This window comes from Balaenoptera acutorostrata, chromosome 1, assembly GCF_949987535.1.
Source record: "Balaenoptera acutorostrata chromosome 1, mBalAcu1.1, whole genome shotgun sequence".
NCBI classification, from domain to species: Eukaryota; Metazoa; Chordata; class Mammalia; order Artiodactyla; family Balaenopteridae; genus Balaenoptera; species Balaenoptera acutorostrata.
Genome location: NC_080064.1, coordinates 112,632,561 through 112,648,946, shown reverse-complemented (window position 1 = coordinate 112,648,946; position 16,386 = coordinate 112,632,561). Strand labels below are relative to the sequence as shown.

Sequence of the window (16,386 nt, the reverse complement as noted above, 5' to 3'; positions counted from 1 at the left end):
TGGCCAAGTGGCATAGCTCTGTTTATTTTTGGAAAATGGATTATTTTTTAAAGCTTTTAAAAAATATGTATTTATTTGGCAGCATTGGGTCTTAGTTGCAGCATGTGGGATCTAGTTCCCTGACCAGGGATTGAACCTGGGCCCCCTGCATTGAGAGTGCAGAGTCTTAGCCACTGGACCACCAGGGAAGTCCCTGCTCCCGGGTTTTAAGGGGGCTGCGGGTTAGTAATTTGGGTCGCTGGGGCTGATTCGGTCCCCCCGAAAAAGATGTTCGTATTTCCTGGCGCATCCCTCCACCCCTCAAGCTAAGGCAGACGGACTACAATTCTTTATGCGGATGTTCCTCCGTCTCTCTCTCTCTCTCTTTTTTTTAAAATTAATTACTTTTATTATTTATTTTTGGCTGCGTTGGGTCTTTGTTGCTGCGCGTGGGCTTTCTCTAGCTGTGTCGAACAGAGGCTACTCTTCCTTGCGGTGCGCGGGCTTCTCACTGCAGTGGCTTCTTTTGTTGCAGAGCACGGGCTCTAGGCATATGGGCTTCAGTAGTTGTGGCACGCAGGCTCAGTAGTTGTGGCACGCAGGCTCAGTAGTTGTGGCACACAGGCTTAGTTGCTCCGCAGCATGTGGGATCTTCCTGGACCAGGGATGGAACCCGCGTCCCCTGCATTGGCAGGCGGATTCTTAACTACTGCACCACCAGGGAAGTCCCTCCTCGGTCTCTCTTGTGGACCACTGGGCCCAGGTAATTTGCACTGGCTCTCCCCTCATCATTTGCCTTGGCCCCGGTCGGAGGGTTGCAGATTGCTACAAACGCCCCAGCCAAGGCCTGGGGGCCAGTGCTGGGTGCACACCTCTACTAGATCCTGCACCACTCACCACCACCCGTCCATATTTTCCTCTTCACTTCCCTCCCCAACTTGGCCTGAACATTGTTAAATAGTTATTTGGGGGGGACCTTTGCGTCCCTGCTCCCCCTTCCGTGTCCTCTCTCGCCATCTGCCATCCATGTGGATTTTGATGTAGACCTATGCGGGATTTTCATTATGGCTGGACACACAATAAAAGGCTCGCATGTTTGAAGAATGAGTGTATGAACACGTCTTCAACACCCCCCACCCCAATCACGTGCATCAGATCCTTTCATTTTCCTTCCTAGCATGTATGTGTGTATGTTTTGGCATCCTTACTGGACTTTACCTATGTGATGTTGAGGGTCGTGTTTGTTTTGCTCACTGCTGTGTCCCCAGTTCCCATAGGTTGTCTAGCACACGGTAGGTCTTCAGTACATATTCTTTGAAGGTTGAAGGGAAATTCTTCTGGCTTTATATCTGAGAAGCTGATGTCTCCTCCACTTCCAGCTGGGACATTGAACCCCAACCTTCCTGGGCCTTGAGCATTCCTTAAGTAGGAAGATGTAATGGCCCCTTGACCTCTCTCAAAATAAGATCCCTCCCCAAATAAGGCAAGTTGGGAGTGAGCAGCCTTCACTTCCCCACCCACTTCCATACCCCAAAGGAGACAGACAGCAGCTGGCGGCTGGTGAGAGAGGAGCCTTTAATGAAAGATGAGTTGCAGGCCTGGCCCACTACTCTTGCGCCCTTGTTGGTGGGTAGGGAAAAGTGGGGTGAGGGGGAAGCAGGGTGAAGGGGCAGGTATGGTAGGGTGGAGGCGAAGGGCGCTGCCCACTGGGGCCGTCTGCTCAACTGTTCTCCCAGAAGAAGTTGTTACAGGCCACTGTGAGGGCAGCTACCAGCACCACATACTCCTGGAAGTCCACCTCTCCATCTCCATTCTCATCTAACTCCTTCATCACCTTGTCCACAGCATCCGCATCCTTTTGGGCCTGTGGAGGGAGGAGACGGAGAGGTAGGTGTACAGGGAAATGAACAGCACTGAGTCGGGGGCATGGGGGCTGGTTGATTGGGGAGAAGGAGGCAGAGATGAGCAAGAGGGAGAACTACTTCTAATTATGGGACTCTTGCTGCCCTCCTCAAAACTAACAAAATACTTGTGGCTTCCTGTTGCCTACAGAATCAGCTCCTTAACAAGGCAGAATAATAAAAACAATTACCATATGTCGAGTGCCTACAATGTGAGAAGCACTACACTAGGAGCTTTACAAGCACTGTCTCATTTAATTCTAGCGCAAATAGTGTGAAGTAGCTTTCATTAGTCCCATTCTAGAGAAGAAACAAATTGACAGTCGGTGGTTAAGGAACATGCCCAAAGTCACACAGCTATTAAGTGGCAGTGCCAGAATTTGAACCCAGGTCTCATAAAATCTCAAAGCTGGTACACTTTCTACTGGCTTCTCTTCTGCATCCTTCAGTCCAGTCAAAACTACCGAGCACACTCCATCTTCTTTCTCACATGCTCTTGTTCAGATACTGTACCTCCTCCTAAAATGTCTTCATTTACCCTAATAATCTTCCAGGGGCCTGAGTGCCACCTCTTTGGAGAAGCCGTCCACTTCAGTCAGGTTAATATTCTCCCATAATCCTTTCTGGCACCTCTGTTAAGGCCCCGGGTGCTTCCTGGTGTTCAAGGTTTACTTTCAAGTGTCAGTCCTTCCCTGCTAGACTGTGTGTTTTGTTATTGATGCATCTACACAGGGCCTAGCCCTTAACAGGTGATCAGTAAATCAGGGCATTTTGACTTGAACCCGGAGGAGTAGGGGAGCCTGGGAGAGGAAGGAGATGGTTGGGCTGAGCTGGGGTGGGGTGGGGAGATGGCAGGGAGGTGCCCACTCTGTTCCCCCACCCCTCGCCCACTCCACCCTGTACCCCCACCCTGTGCTCACGTCCAGGAAGCCGGAGAGCTCCGTCTGCAGCAGCTCTTTTAGCTCCTTCTTGCTCAGCTTGTACTTGTCCCCCTCCTTGCCCGAGTGGGCGTGGAACACATTGATGAGAGTCTCCATTGCCGTCTCCAGCTCAGAGCCCATCTCGCAGCTCACCTACCCACGTCCCACCATGGAAGTGAGCTGGGGACCATGCCTGGGGTAGCTGGAGTTGGGGTAGGGGCCCACAGCTCAAAGAGCCATGAGATCGGAGCCCCACCACAACTGTCCAGACCTAAGTCTAGCCTCATTCTCTGCGCCCTTCAATCCACACCCCAGCCAGAGGGAGTCACGGCTTTGGGCATGGAGGTAGAACAGCTGGAGCTGGGCTGGCTCTAGAGGCCTGCAGTGGACTTTGCAGTGCTCCTGGCTGCCTGGATACTGAGGAGGGTGGGGCAGGTAGGTAGGGGTGGTCACAGGACCCGGCCTGGCTTCCTCTGGCTCTATTTTTACCCTGGACTTGCCTGCCCAGCACAGCCAAGATCTGCTGTTGGGGATGGTGGGCTGGGCTCCCCTCTATAGCCTTGACTCTGCTGCCCACCCCGAGCAAGGAGTCAGTCTGGTGCCCTTGGTCGGCCTGGTGGGTAGGGTGGCAGTCCGAGTGGGTGGCCCAAGGTTCATGGGGATGGGGCGTCTCACTGCCTCTGAGTTTCTTGTCAGCAGACTGGGGGCCTCTCTTGGTCCTTCTACACTGTTCTCTCCTGAACATGTCACTTTGGCTTCCCTCCGTTACCTCTAGTTTGGTTCGTCTTGCTTCTCTGCAGATTCAGCCCTTCTACTGTGTGGTGGTGGAAAGGGAAAGAGGAATGTCTGAGCCTTTTCCTTGGAGCCAGGGCTCCCAGGGAGGGGGAGAGGACACTTGTGGGATCTTGTCCCTGCCACTCCCACCCCCAGGCCCAACTTGGGTGATGTGGGGACAGTGGCAGCAGGGAGAATGGGGCTGGTATGTGTTAGGGGAGATAAAGGCTGAGTGCATGAGGTCCTCTGAATCCAAGGGGCTGGGAGAGAGGAGGGGAAAAATGGAGGGGTCTGTTGAGGAGAGGGGACTGCCAAGCCAGGGGGTCTCTTTCCCTTGGCCTTGGGACGTCGGCCCCTCCACAGCCTCAGGGGGCAGCTCAGGTGTCTCAGATCAGGTGTCCCCATCCTTCCCCAGACCTGAGGGGCTGGACAATGGGCCCTGATCGGATGACATCCTAGCTCTTCAATGGGGCCCTTGTGAATGTCACCTGAACTCCGGACGTGAGAAGTGGTTGTCACAGAGACACGGGGGAGATGGAACCCAAGCTGGGGCTGATGGAGGGGATAAGCTGGGGGGCGGCTGGGGGGGCGGAGGGACGGGTGCTGGTGGCTCAGTTATCAGCGCCATCCAGGAGAGGCACATAGAGGTTGCCTGGAGACCTCAAGCAGCCTGTGATTTTGCGTAGGGCCCATTCTGAGAGGACCTTGGCAGGGAGGGGGCAGACAGAAAAACAAAGGGAAAGAATGAGAGGAAAGAGGAGTGGAGAAACTGGGCCAAGAAAGAGGAGGAGGAGAAAGGGGAGGTCACATGAAGGGAGAGTGGGAGTGGGTATAGTACCCTGTACCCTCGTGCCCCCTTCCTGGTATCACATGATTCATGCTCTGCCACCCCCGCCCCCCAACTTCCCTGGGACCTGAGCTCTTGGCAAGGCTGGGTGGGGTGGCAGAGAGACCAAGGCTGACGGGGGGGTGGGTGGGCAGAAGGAGCTGGTCCATCTGCTTTCTTATTCTTACACCGCTGGAAGCAAGGCGAGAGCTGGGTCTCCTCCCCAGCACCTGGGAGATGGAGGGAGCCTTGCGGGGGCACATGAGAGCTCTGCGGTAGGAGGGCCTGGTCTCCTGGAAACTCAGTGGCTGCGTTCCCCACTGGCTTCCTTATTCACTGAGCTCCCGGATCTCCCTCCGTCCTTCACTTGCCTCCCCTCACCACCTTCCAACCACTGTCTCCCCCAAATCCCGAGCTCCTCCCAGACCCTCAGGGCACCACAGTGCCATCCTCCCCAGACTTTTGGAGCCCTGCTGAAGTCCCCTTTCTGCAAGGCTGGCCAGGGCAGGGACCCAGGGCAGATGGGGCAGGATACTCACTGTCAGCCTGGGAGCAGGTTCTGGACAGACAGACGAGGCTGCAAATGTGGCTACCGGAGCTGTGTGGGGAGACCTGTCTTCAGCCGTCCTTCCCCCCCCCCCCCCCCGCCGACACCCCCCACTGGCTCCACCCCTTCACAGACAGACACCCAGTGGGGCAAGGGGCCAGGAGTGGACAGAGGCGCCCTCTGTCTCCCGGGCTGGAACAGGCTGTCCTGTGTCCTCTTCTCCAGCCTCCCCTGCCTCCCCCCACGCTGGGTCCCAAAAGGCAGGGCCCAGGAGAAAGGGAGGTGGGAAAGGTCCTGGGAAGAAGGAACACTCAGAGGCCTTCTCGGCTCCCCCTGCCTCCCACGGTACTGGGTATGCTGCTAGGCCAGGAAGAGGTACACGCACCTGGCTGAGGGGCTCAGCGAGGGAACTTCTCAGTGAATAATTGAGTCTTGGGAGTCTCCCCGAGGGGTTTCAGCCTGAGACCCCACCGCGGGATTTCAATCCAGGGTCTCCTCTATGGGGGGCTTGGCCTGGGTCCCCCTCTGTTTGTGGGGTCTCAGTCTGGATCCTCTGTAGGGGTCTAGAGCTGCAGGGTCCTTGGTGGGATCCCATTCTGAGGGGCCCTCTTGTGGTGTTTCTTAGATGGGACCTCTCAGTGCCGAGCTCCCTCAGTTGATTCTTTGAATTTGCAGTGGCCTCCCCACCCCGCAACATACATACTCCAGATCAGAGGGGGCGGGTGTAGTGGGGCAGCAGCCTCCCCGTGTGGGGAGGGATGGGACCCCAGGATGCCTGCTGAATGGGATCTGGCCAGGCAGCTCCAGGCGGGCCCTCCCCCTCACCAAGTGGAGGCTGCGGTGGGCTGCGTTGGGGGGGGGCAGCGTTCCAGGCCTGATTGCTTGGGGTGGGGAGGGCCGGGCGGGAGGCGTGACCCGGCGCTCCGCTCTCTTCAGAATGCACGACGGAAACTTGACACCTCCGGGCTTGGGAGGGGCTCTTTCCTCCCTCCAGGGACGCTTATAAACCTCAGCCCTAGGGCTCCTGCTCGCTGCATCCCATCTCCTTGCCCCGGTGAGTTGCAACCCTTACCTCTGGAGCGTGCCTGGGGAGCCTTTTTCCGCCCTGGGCTCCCAGGTCCCTACCCTGGAGCCGACTCAGACTGGGATTCAGGAAATGGCTTTGGGAAATCCAGCAGCAGTCCTTGCAGAGGGCAGGGGGTGGGTGGGAAAAGGGAGGATGACTGGGCATGCCCCCTTGCCCCAGCCGTACCTCCCCCCACCCCGGCGCCCCTCCACTCCGGGCGCTGTGAGTGCCAGTACCAAGCCCCTCGTGGGCGTGGGCAGTCAGCGGAGCCCCATCCGGGACCCTGTCGCTGGGAGACGGGGTTGGGGAGGGCTATGGGGTCCTGGGCTCCGCAGTGTGCCCAGCTGCCCCCGAGGGGAGGGGTGAGCGGGACGACAGAGAGGCGGGGTCTGCCCAGACCGAGCCAACCCTGAGCACAGCTGGGCATTTGCCAGACCCCGGCCTCTCTGCTGGGAAGAGCGGCCAGTGTGTGTGTGTGTGTGGGCGGGTGCAATGCAGGCGGGTGGAGACCCAGGTCCTTGCACAAACAAGCTTTGGAGACAAACAACCCCATGACCCTTTGAGGCCAGTTAAGCTCCAAGAAAGGACCCTTGGGACTGAACCCCACAGAGGGGCCACCAGACTGAGAGGACTCCAAAGAACGACCCCCAGACTGAAAGCCTGCTCCCAGACAGAGGGGTCTCCAGACTGAGGGACCACCACACAGGGGTCCCTGAGACACGGCCACTTCAAAAGGACCCCCAGACTGTGAGACCTAGAGAGGAAGGGGTTTCTGGAACTGAACATTTCTTCCCCCACCTACACTGAGGTACCATTGCCTGGTCCCCTGCCCCAATCTCCATCCCTGCATCCCTGTCCCTTCCCTACTTCCCCTTGAGGCCTCCTCCAGGCAGAGGCTTGAGGTGGCAGCGCCAGGGCAGGGGCACTCTGGCCTGTCCTGACTCTCTCTTTCTCTTCCCCCTCCTGCAGGTCAGCCCCGTGAGGACATCAGCTCCAGCCCCAGGGTCCTAATGGCAGCCGAACCACTGACTGAGCTGGAGGCGGCCATTGAGACTGTGGTCACCACCTTCTTCACCTTTGCAGGGCAGGAGGGCCGGAAGGGTAGCCTCAGCATCAATGAGTTTAAGGAACTGGTCACTCAGCAGTTGCCTCACCTGCTCAAGGTAGGTGGGGGTCTCTGGGTGTGAGGTTTTGGGAGCCAGTGGCTGTGGGACACTGTGTATACGAGGAGCTATTACTGAGCATGATAAGGTGACCACAGGTGTACTGTGGAGGAGGGTGTGGTGACTGCACGTGTAAATGGTTCTGGGTGTTCTTGCCTGGTGTGTTTGTGTGTATAGTTAGGTAATATTATGTCTGTGTGAGTGCCGAGTGTTGTACTGGGCTTTGTGCTCCCATCAGATCATGCTGTCGTGTTCTCGTGGTGTCTCTCTGTGCCTCTCTGGTCTCATTTCCCCCAACGCAGGACTGGACCCAGAGCTGGCTTCCAGGAGATTCATAGACCATCAGAGCTAGAAGGAGGCCAAGAGAAAACACGGTCCAAATTCCTCACTTCACGTATACAGAAACCGAGGCCCAGCTATGGGAAAGGGTTTGTCAAAAATAAAAACACAGCCAAATTAATGGAGTCATAGAATCTCAGTATAGGAGGTCCCTGTAAGTGGTCTGTGATTATTCCCCACCCCCTCCGGGAATCCCCTCAATAATGCAACTGACAGGATCATTCTTTCTCTCTTATTCACAGGGTGGAGTAGGGATTTACATTTCATCCGCTCTGGGTTGGCACATCATCCCAGGCTGTAAACAGTTTCTTTTACATCCTTTCTGAAAATTCAAAGGCACATGTGAACAGGGATTAGAAAAAAAAAACACAAACTAGTCTCTGAAATTCATAGTCTATCATTTGCAATATCTCCTACATCCTTAGACTTTTCCCGTCCTCTTCTCACAGGAAACTTCAGGCTCTGCCCTGAAAGTACAGCATTCCCTGTAGCCTTGTCAAATAATGACTGGTTTTTCTTCCAAATCCAACTCCCTCTGGGCCTTGACATGCAGATAGTGACCTGTTTGCTTTTCATTGCAACTTCCAGATCTTAGTTTCTTCTTCTTCTTCTTTTTTTTTTGGCTGCACCCGCGCAGCTTGTGAGATTTTAGTTCCCCGACCAGGGGTTAAAACCCGGGCCCTCAGCAGTGAGAGCACACAGTCCTAACCACTGGACGGCCAGGGAATTCCCTCTTCTCCTTCCTAAGACACCCAGCTCCTTGGAAGCTCATATGTACCACGTGCCACCCTTCTAATTGCACACCTTATAGCTCTTCAGCTTCTGGCTTACTGTTTTTCTTCTCATCACTGCCACTGTCATTATCTTCAATATCCACACAGACAACTTATTCAACACCTGGGCCTTTCAGTTTCTTTTTTTTTGGCCGCGCTGCACGGCATGTGGGATCTTAGTTCCCAGACAAGGGATCGAACCCACGCCCACTGCATTGGGAGCCCGGCATCGTAACCACTGGACCACCATGGAAGTCCCTGGGCCTTTCAATTTCTTCAACTCCTTACTTGCAAAGGTTCTGTCTTCCTGCATCTCAGCATCCCTGCCCCTCCACTCTGCTGCCCTGTCCATTCTTTAGATCTTGTCATTGCCAATGCACCATCTCCATAATCTCAATTTCAGGCCTCTCTTTCTCTGTCTACCACCTCCTGTCATTCCAGTTCTGTTCCTCTATCTAGTTCCTCCACTCCACGACTTCCTGACTCTGCTGGGAACTTCAGTCTCTTGACCCTATCACTTTTTCATCTTCCATCACCATCCCTCGAGCCCTCATTTCCCTTCTTACTCAGCTGGGTTCTAAGGCTCACCACTGTAATCACTCGCTCAACTCCCTTGATTCTCTTTCTCTCTGTCCTAGTTATTTGGCAAAATCCCAGCCCAGGTTAAATCCAACATTTCAGCTTCATTAGCTTGTTGGTGAAACCCACCGTTCTGTGTCTGCGCTTGTACAGCTGAATCTGGCTAGAGAAAAATGCACTGCCATGTTGTTGACTTGTCTCACTTTAAATCTATAACCACAGCCCCCAGTAGGACCCTTAGCAATGCCTGGCAATTCTTCGACATTTCCCTAGTTAATTCATTTACCAGCTCTTTCAGATGATTATTTCACAACTTTTCCTTTCTCCTTAAACTCCAGTACCTCTTTTCATAGTCTCCCTCTCACTGAGAAGTTTTCTCACTGAGAAAAATAAAAGCCATCAGGAAACTTCTATATGCTTCCTCCCCCAAAACTACCAACCGATCAGCACATTTCCTGCCTTCCTTCCTGTTAATATGAATGATCTGTCTCTGCTGCTAAGGCCAGCCGCTCCATTGGTGCACTAAATCCCATCCCTTCTCACCTACTTAAAGACGTTACTCTTTCAATTCTTCCTCCTTTTTTTAATTTTTATTTTTTAATCTTTTTTAAAAAAATTTATTTATTTATTTTTGGCTGTGTTGGGTCTTTGTTTCTGTGCGAGGGCTTTCTCTAGTTGCGGGAAGTGGGGGCCACTCTTCATCGTGGTGCGTGGGCCTCTCACTGTCGTGGCCTCTCTTTTTGCGGAGCACAGGCTCCAGACGCACAGGCTCAGTAGTTGTGGCGCACGGGCTTAGTTGCTCCACGGCATGTGGGATCTTCCCAGACCAGGGCTCGAACCCGTGTCCCCTGCATTGGCAGGCAGATTCTCAACCACTGCGCCACCAGGGAAGCCCCTCCTTTTTTAAAAATTAATTAATTAATTAATTAAATTTATTTTGGCTGCATTGGGTCCTCGTTGCTGCGCACGGGCTTTCTCTAGTTGCGCAGAGCGGGGGCTACTCCTCGTTGCGGTGTGCAGGCATCTCATTGCGGTGACTTCTCTTGTTGTGGAGCACGGGCTCTAGGTGCGTGGGCTTCAGTAGTTGTGGCACGTGGGCTTCGGTAGCTGTGGCATGCAGGCTCAGTAGTTGTGGCTCGCGGCTCTAGAGCGCAGGCTCAGTAGTTGTGGCACACGGGCTTAGTTGCTCCACGGCATGTGGGATCTTCCCAGCCCAGGGCTCAAACCCGTGTCCCCTGCATTGTCAGGCGGATTCTTAACCACTGAGCCAGCAGGAAAGCCCTCAATTCTTCCTCTAATCTCTTGCATCATCAAAATTTCCCTCTCTACTAGATTGTTCTGATCAGTTTACAAATATGCTGTACTGTCTCCCGTCTTAAAATAAAAGAAAACCTCCCTTGACCCTATAATTCCCTCCAGCTGTGCCTTACATCTCTGTTCCCCTTTGTAGTAAAACTCCTCAAAAGCTGTGAGAGTTACTTATACTCTCCACTTTATGCTGTCTCTACTTTTCCTCTCCTGGTTCAGAATGCTCATCCCCCAGGTATCTGCTAGGCTTATTCCTCGTTTGACAGATTTCTGCTCAGATGGCAAATCCTCAGCATGACCTTCCTTCACCAGTGAGTACATAGATTACCTCCTTGTGCTCTGTTCCTTTACCCTGGGCTATTTTCTTTCAGAACACTTCCTTCACAACTTAGCCTCCATTATACAATTTTATGTTACCAAGAAGTAACATATAATTTCCTTCCTTTCCATGTAGGAAACATTCTTATTCCATGAAGGAAAGGAATCTGCTCACTGTTTTATCTCCAGCACTTAGTGTCTGACTCCTAGTTAGGTGCTCAATAAAATACTGAGGGAATAAGTGAGATAGTAAAAAAGTTTAAAAGAAGTAAATGGGCTTCCCTGGTGGCACAGTGGTTGAGAATCTGCCTGCCAATGCAGGGGACACGGGTTCGAGCCCTGGTCTGGGAAGATCCCGCATGCCGCGGAGCGACTAGACCCGTTGAGCCACAACTACTGAGCCTGCGTGTCTGGAGCCTGTGCTCCGCAACAAGAGAGGCCGCGATAGTGAGAGGCCCGCGCATCGCGATGAAGAGTGGCCCCCGCTTGCCACAACTAGAGAAAGCCCTCGCACAGAAACGAAGACCCAACACAGCCAAAAAAAAAAAAAAAAAAAAAAAAAAGAAGTAAAAATTGTTGAGTGAGTGAATGAATAAATGCATCTTACTTACGGTTCTACAAATAGATTTTTAAAAATGTAACAATGCATATAGGCTGTTTTCCCAGTTAAAAAATGGTGTACTGTATTCTAATATGTAGCTTAACACAAATTTATGCAGCCAGTCCTCTATTGATGAACATTTCTCTTGTGTTCACTTTTCCCTTTTGCAAATGTTGTTTATATCGATATATCTTTACATATTCAAGGGAAAATATTTACAGAGTTAATGTCTGGCAGTATAAATATTAGGTCAAAAGGTTTGTTCTTGGGCTTCCCTGGTGGCGCAGTGGTTGGGAGTCTGCCTGCCAGTGCAGGGGACGCGGGTTCGAGCCCTGGCCTGGGAGGATCCCACATGCCGCGGAGCAACTAGGCCCGTGAGCCACAATTACTGAGCCTGCGCGTCTGGAGCCTGTGCTCTGCAACAAGAGAGGCCGCGATAGTGAGAGGCCCGCGCACCGTGATGAAGAGTGGCCCCCGCTTGCCACAAGTAGAGGAAGCCCTCACACAGAAAACGAAGACCCAACATAGCAATCAATCAATAGATCAATAAATAAATCTAAAAATATTAAAAAAAAAAAAGGTTTGTTCTTAATTTTTATGGATATTATTAATTTGCCTCTCGACAAGTTTGTACTTGTTTTCATGGCCACCAGCAGTGCATGTGATTGCCTGTTTCCCACATCCTTGCCCAAAATGGCTCTTACTGAGCTTTTTTTAAATTTTATTTTTATAAATTTATTTATTTATTTTATTTATTTTATTTTTGGCTGCATTGGGTCTTCTTGCTGGGTGCAGGCTTTCTCTAGTTGTGGCGAGCAGGGGCTACTCTTCATTGTGGTGCGCGGGCTTCTCATTGTGGTGGCTTCTCTTGTTGGAGCACGGGCTCTAGGCACGCGGGCTTCAGTAGTTGTGGCACATGGGGTCAGTAGTTGTGGCTCGTGGGCTGTAGAGCGCAGGCTCAGTAGTTGTGGCGCACGTGGCATGTGGAATCTTCCCTGACCAGGGCTCGAACCCACGCCCCCTGCATTGGCAGGAGGATTCTTAACCACTGCACCACCAGGGAAGCCCTTACTGAGCTTTTAAATTTTGCCAATCTAATATGTGGAAATGGTGTCTTGTTCTGATTTACACTTCTTTAATTCTGAGTGAAATAGAACTTCAAAAAATATTTTTGATAGGCATATATATTGCCTTTTCTGTGAACTGCTTGTTTCTTTTATCAAAGAGTTTTTCTTTCCATATTGATTTATTATAGCTCTTTATAAATAAAGAAAATAGCCTTTGTCTATTATGTGCATTGCAAACATTTCCCCCTAATTTGCCCTTTGTCCTTCGAGTTTGTTTTTGGTCGTTTTTGCCATACAGAATATAAAAAATTTTTATGTAGTCAAATCTGTCAAACTTTTCCTGAATGGCTTCTGTGTTTTATGCCATGTTTAGAAAGGTCTTCCCCAGTTTAACTTATTAAAAAACTCCCAGACTTTATTTTATTATTAAAATTTTCTTACTGATGTTAAGTACCCCACTTATTATTTTTTCAATTCACATGTATATTTTGGGGCTCTTTATTCCGTTTCATTGATCTGTTTATTACTTATTTAGAAACATTCTCATTTAATTACTGTGGTTTTAAAATATGCTTTGATAGCCTGTAGGGTTGGTTCTCCCTCATTATTGTTTTTTTTTCAGAATTTTACCAGTAGATCCCACATGTTGATTTTTCAAGAAGAATTTTAGTAACATTTAATCATATTAAAAATAATCCTGTAAATATTTTAATTGGGATTATATAAAAATGTTATTTTAGGGAAAATTGACATCTTTGCACTATTGAATCCTTCTCTGTAAAAAAAGTATGTTTTTCTATTTATTCTTGTTTTCTTTCATATCCTTCAGTTCAGTTTTCTTCACAAAAGCTTAATAGAGTCCTACATTTTTTCCTGAGTGCTTTATTTTATTTTTTACTATTTTAAGTGGGATCTTTCATATTATATTTTCGAACTGGTATTAGTTTTTGTGTATTAATATTGTTACCTGATACTTTATCATTTCTAATAGTTTTTTGGGGGAAGAAATACAGATTAGTGGGTAAGAGCATAAGCTCAGAGTCCGACAGTCTAGGTTCAAATGCAGGGTCTAGCTTGTCATCCCTGGTTAGTTGTTTAATCTTTCTGAGCCTTCATTTCTCATCTGTGAAATGGACTCATAATAATACTGTCCTTGTTGGATTGTTCTTGCATTTATTCAGTCAGTATTTATTGAGTGCCTACTACGTTCTGTTCTGACACTGTCCTAGGCTTTGGGTTATAGTAGTGAACAAGCCTCTGCTATGTGCCAGACATTCTCCCAGGCACTGGCATTATGGTGGTGAACAAGACGGACAAGGTCCCTGTGCTCAGGAGCCTTTCATTCTAGCAGATTATGAAGATGAAATGATGTAAATCATGTAGGGTGTTCAGCATATGCTCAGAACAGTCAGCACTATTAAGTGCTTACACTTGTTGAAATGTTAACCTTTATCACTCTTTTGTTTTTTTCTAGGTATACAATTATATAATTGCTAATATAAGAGGTGAATTTGCGTCTTCTTTCCCAACAATTTTACCTTTTACTTCTTTCTCTTGACTAATTGTATGTTTTCCCCCTCCGTGTGTTACACTGGGTATCTTTGCCTTCCACTGGCAATACTTATAGTATTTTATAAATAAGCATGATTGTAGCTTTAAAAAAAGTCTTGTTTAGCTCTTCTATAAATTAGCTTTGTGCCATCTATAGATTTGGCAAGCCTTCTCTGCCTTCATCCAAATGTTGATTCAAATGTTTAGCATGAGCTCTGCCTGAGGCACCCTTGTCTGGTTTGACATGGATCCATTGTTCAACAGTCAACTTTCTGGTTGTGGTTACTTATCTGGCAACAAATCCTTTGATCATGATGGTCCAACTTAGAATATCCTTAGATTTCACAGTTCTGCTGGGAGAGACTTTGCCAAGGGCCCCCTAGGAAACCACATACCTTGTGTCCTTGCCATTCCTCTGATCTACCAGGCTAGTGACCCAACTGGAAGAATGAGAAGGCATTAGGATTATGCAAATGGGCAGCCAAGTGCTGTGAACTTCTCCAGCTTTCTGTAATGGAGGAGTGTGGCCTGAGAAGGCTCTGTGGGTGGTCAGAGTGAGTCAGTGCCTACAAGGGCTCCCTGAGTGTCTTTGGGCTTATCCCAGGGCTGGCACAGCTGTGTGCTGGAGCCCACCCATACCCGCAGTTGAAGGCCCATTGTGTGCATCTCTTCCTCTCTCTGCGTTCAGTGACATCATGTTTATGGTTCCTAATCCGCCATGGTGGGTATATTTAGACCACAGCAAACACTATAAACAGGCTCCCCACTTCCCTCCTCTGCTTCCCCTTGGAGTTGGGCACCCGGGCAGTCCTGTGTTGGGGCTGCAGCTTCGTCCTGAAGGTTTGGGGCAGATCCTAGTGCTCTCTGAGGGAAGGGAGTGGCGATAGGCAATTCTTCCCTCCCTGTGTCAAAATCCTCGTTTCTAACCCCACTGTTCCCTGTGGTGTCTCCTCAGGATGTGGGCTCCTTAGATGAGAAGATGAAGAGCTTGGATGTGAATCAGGACTCAGAGCTCAAGTTCAACGAGTACTGGAGACTGATTGGGGAGCTGGCCAAGGAGATCAGGAAGGAGAAGGCCCTGGAGATCCGAAAGAAGTAAAGCCGGCTGGCCGGGATGGGGGTGGGCATGGCAGGGCTGGGCAGTATCCCACTCCCCACAAATAAAACTTTCTCCTTGAAACACAGATGTTTCTTACTCACACCCACCCTGATGATTTCTTTTCTTGGGACTAGGGGGTGGGAAAGCTCTGTCCCCACCTGAGGTTGGGTCCAAAAATTATGAGCTCCTTGAGGACCAGGAATGTTATTCATCTTCAGATACTCTGCAGCATCAGATCTTGTACAGGATAGGTGCTCAATAAATACATGGTTGATGAATCTTGGTTCCCACTTTCTTTTTTTTTAAATAAATTTATTTATTTATTTGTTTGTTTTTACTTTTGGCTGCGTTGGGTCTTCGTTGCTGCACGGGCTTTCTCCAGTTGCGGTGAGCGGGGGCTACTCTTTGTTGCAGTGCGTGGGCTTCTCATTGCGGTGGCTTCTCTTGTTGCGGAGCATGGGCTCTAGGCACGCAGGCTTCAGTAATTGTGGCATGTGGGCTCAGTAGTTGTGGCTTGCGGGCTCTTGAGCATAGGCTCAGTAGTTGTGGCGCACGGGCTTAGTTGCTCCGCGGCATGTGGGATCTTCCCGGAGCAGGGCTCGAACCCGTGTCCCTTGCATTGGCAGGCAGATTCTTACCCAGTGCGCCACCAGGGAAGCCCGGTTCCCACTTTCTTATTCCTGGGGTTTGTGTCATTGGATGGTAATGACAGCAGTGAACATGTGTTGAGGGCTTGCTCTGTGCCAGGAACAGGGCTGAACATTTTCTTGTATTATTTTAGTTAATGCTCACAGCCCGTTGAGGTAGGTACTATTTTTAAGTCTTGTATTAAAGATAAGGAAACAGATTTTAGAGAGGTTAAGTCACAAAGACAAGAATAGGTAGAACTGGGTTGAAATTCCAGAGCCTCTGTAATGAACCGGGATCCTCTCTGGACGGGTGCTTGGGAACCCTGGACCCTCCTCTCCTCCCTCCTACCATAGCAGGGGTGAAGCAGAGGGATGAACACAGGGTTCTGGTTCGAGGACTGGGGTGAGGGTGGCGGTCGCGCTGCAGGAAGCAGAACTTTAGGGCACCCAAGCGCTGCTCTCCCCATCCTTCTTGGTTGGAGGGGCATGTGGTTTGAACTGTCTGCCACCAGAGGGAGCAGGGGTGGGGCAGCCCAGCAGGCACTGCCTTCCAAGGACTGTCACTGCCTTCCTGTCAGGTGTCCATCATTTGAGGCAGCTATGAGTCCAGAGGAACATTTAGGCTGAGACAAGCTCCCCATCACACACCATGAAAAGGTCCTAGATTGAGACCTTCCATCTAAGTGCCCCTGGACTGAGAGACCTCAGAGGGACCGCCAGGCTGGGACTCTGAGGGTCCATTTGAGACATTCCAGAGGGGCTCACTCACAGTGAGAGACTCTAAGAGGGACCCCCAGATTGAGACATTAGAGACCTCAGGCTGAGACAGTCTTGGAGAAACCCTGAAATCGAGATAGCCTCAGAAGGGTCCCCAGATTGAGACCCCTCAGAAGAACTCTCAGAATAAGCTACTTTGGAAGGGCCCCCTCATTGAGACACTTACAGA

General features: G+C 50.5%; 2 protein-coding genes and 1 non-coding gene across 5 annotated transcripts; 1 reads left to right on the top strand and 2 right to left on the bottom strand.

Moving 5' to 3' along the window:
* Positions 1 to 115: 115 nt before the first annotated feature.
* TRNAE-CUC (transfer RNA glutamic acid (anticodon CUC)) lies at positions 116 to 188 on the bottom strand. The gene has a single exon. It is a non-coding gene; the product is annotated as a tRNA-Glu (tRNA).
* Positions 189 to 1,537: 1,349 nt separating this feature from the next.
* On the bottom strand, positions 1,538 to 6,152 carry S100A1 (S100 calcium binding protein A1). Of its 2 annotated transcripts, XM_007178561.3 has the most exons (4): positions 6,020 to 6,152; positions 4,940 to 4,998; positions 2,801 to 2,953; positions 1,538 to 1,843 (listed from the first exon to the last, which is right to left on the bottom strand). In XM_007178561.3, exons 3-4 carry the CDS (start codon positions 2,939 to 2,941, stop codon positions 1,700 to 1,702), a joined length of 285 nt encoding a protein of 94 aa, XP_007178623.1. In that variant the 5' UTR covers positions 2,942 to 2,953; positions 4,940 to 4,998; positions 6,020 to 6,152; the 3' UTR covers positions 1,538 to 1,699. The 2 variants fall into 2 exon arrangements, with proteins under 2 accessions (XP_007178623.1, XP_057400937.1); XM_057544954.1 differs by lacking the exon at positions 6,020 to 6,152 and having other exon boundaries at positions 4,940 to 5,038.
* Positions 5,866 to 15,089, top strand: S100A13 (S100 calcium binding protein A13). Of its 2 annotated transcripts, none has more exons than XM_007178559.3 (3): positions 5,866 to 6,001; positions 6,983 to 7,176; positions 14,668 to 15,089. In XM_007178559.3, exons 2-3 carry the CDS (start codon positions 7,024 to 7,026, stop codon positions 14,809 to 14,811), a joined length of 297 nt encoding a protein of 98 aa, XP_007178621.2. In that variant the 5' UTR covers positions 5,866 to 6,001; positions 6,983 to 7,023; the 3' UTR covers positions 14,812 to 15,089. The 2 variants fall into 2 exon arrangements, with proteins under 2 accessions (XP_007178621.2, XP_028021338.1); XM_028165537.2 differs by lacking the exon at positions 5,866 to 6,001 and adding an exon at positions 6,501 to 6,821.
* Positions 15,090 to 16,386: the final 1,297 nt, after the last annotated feature.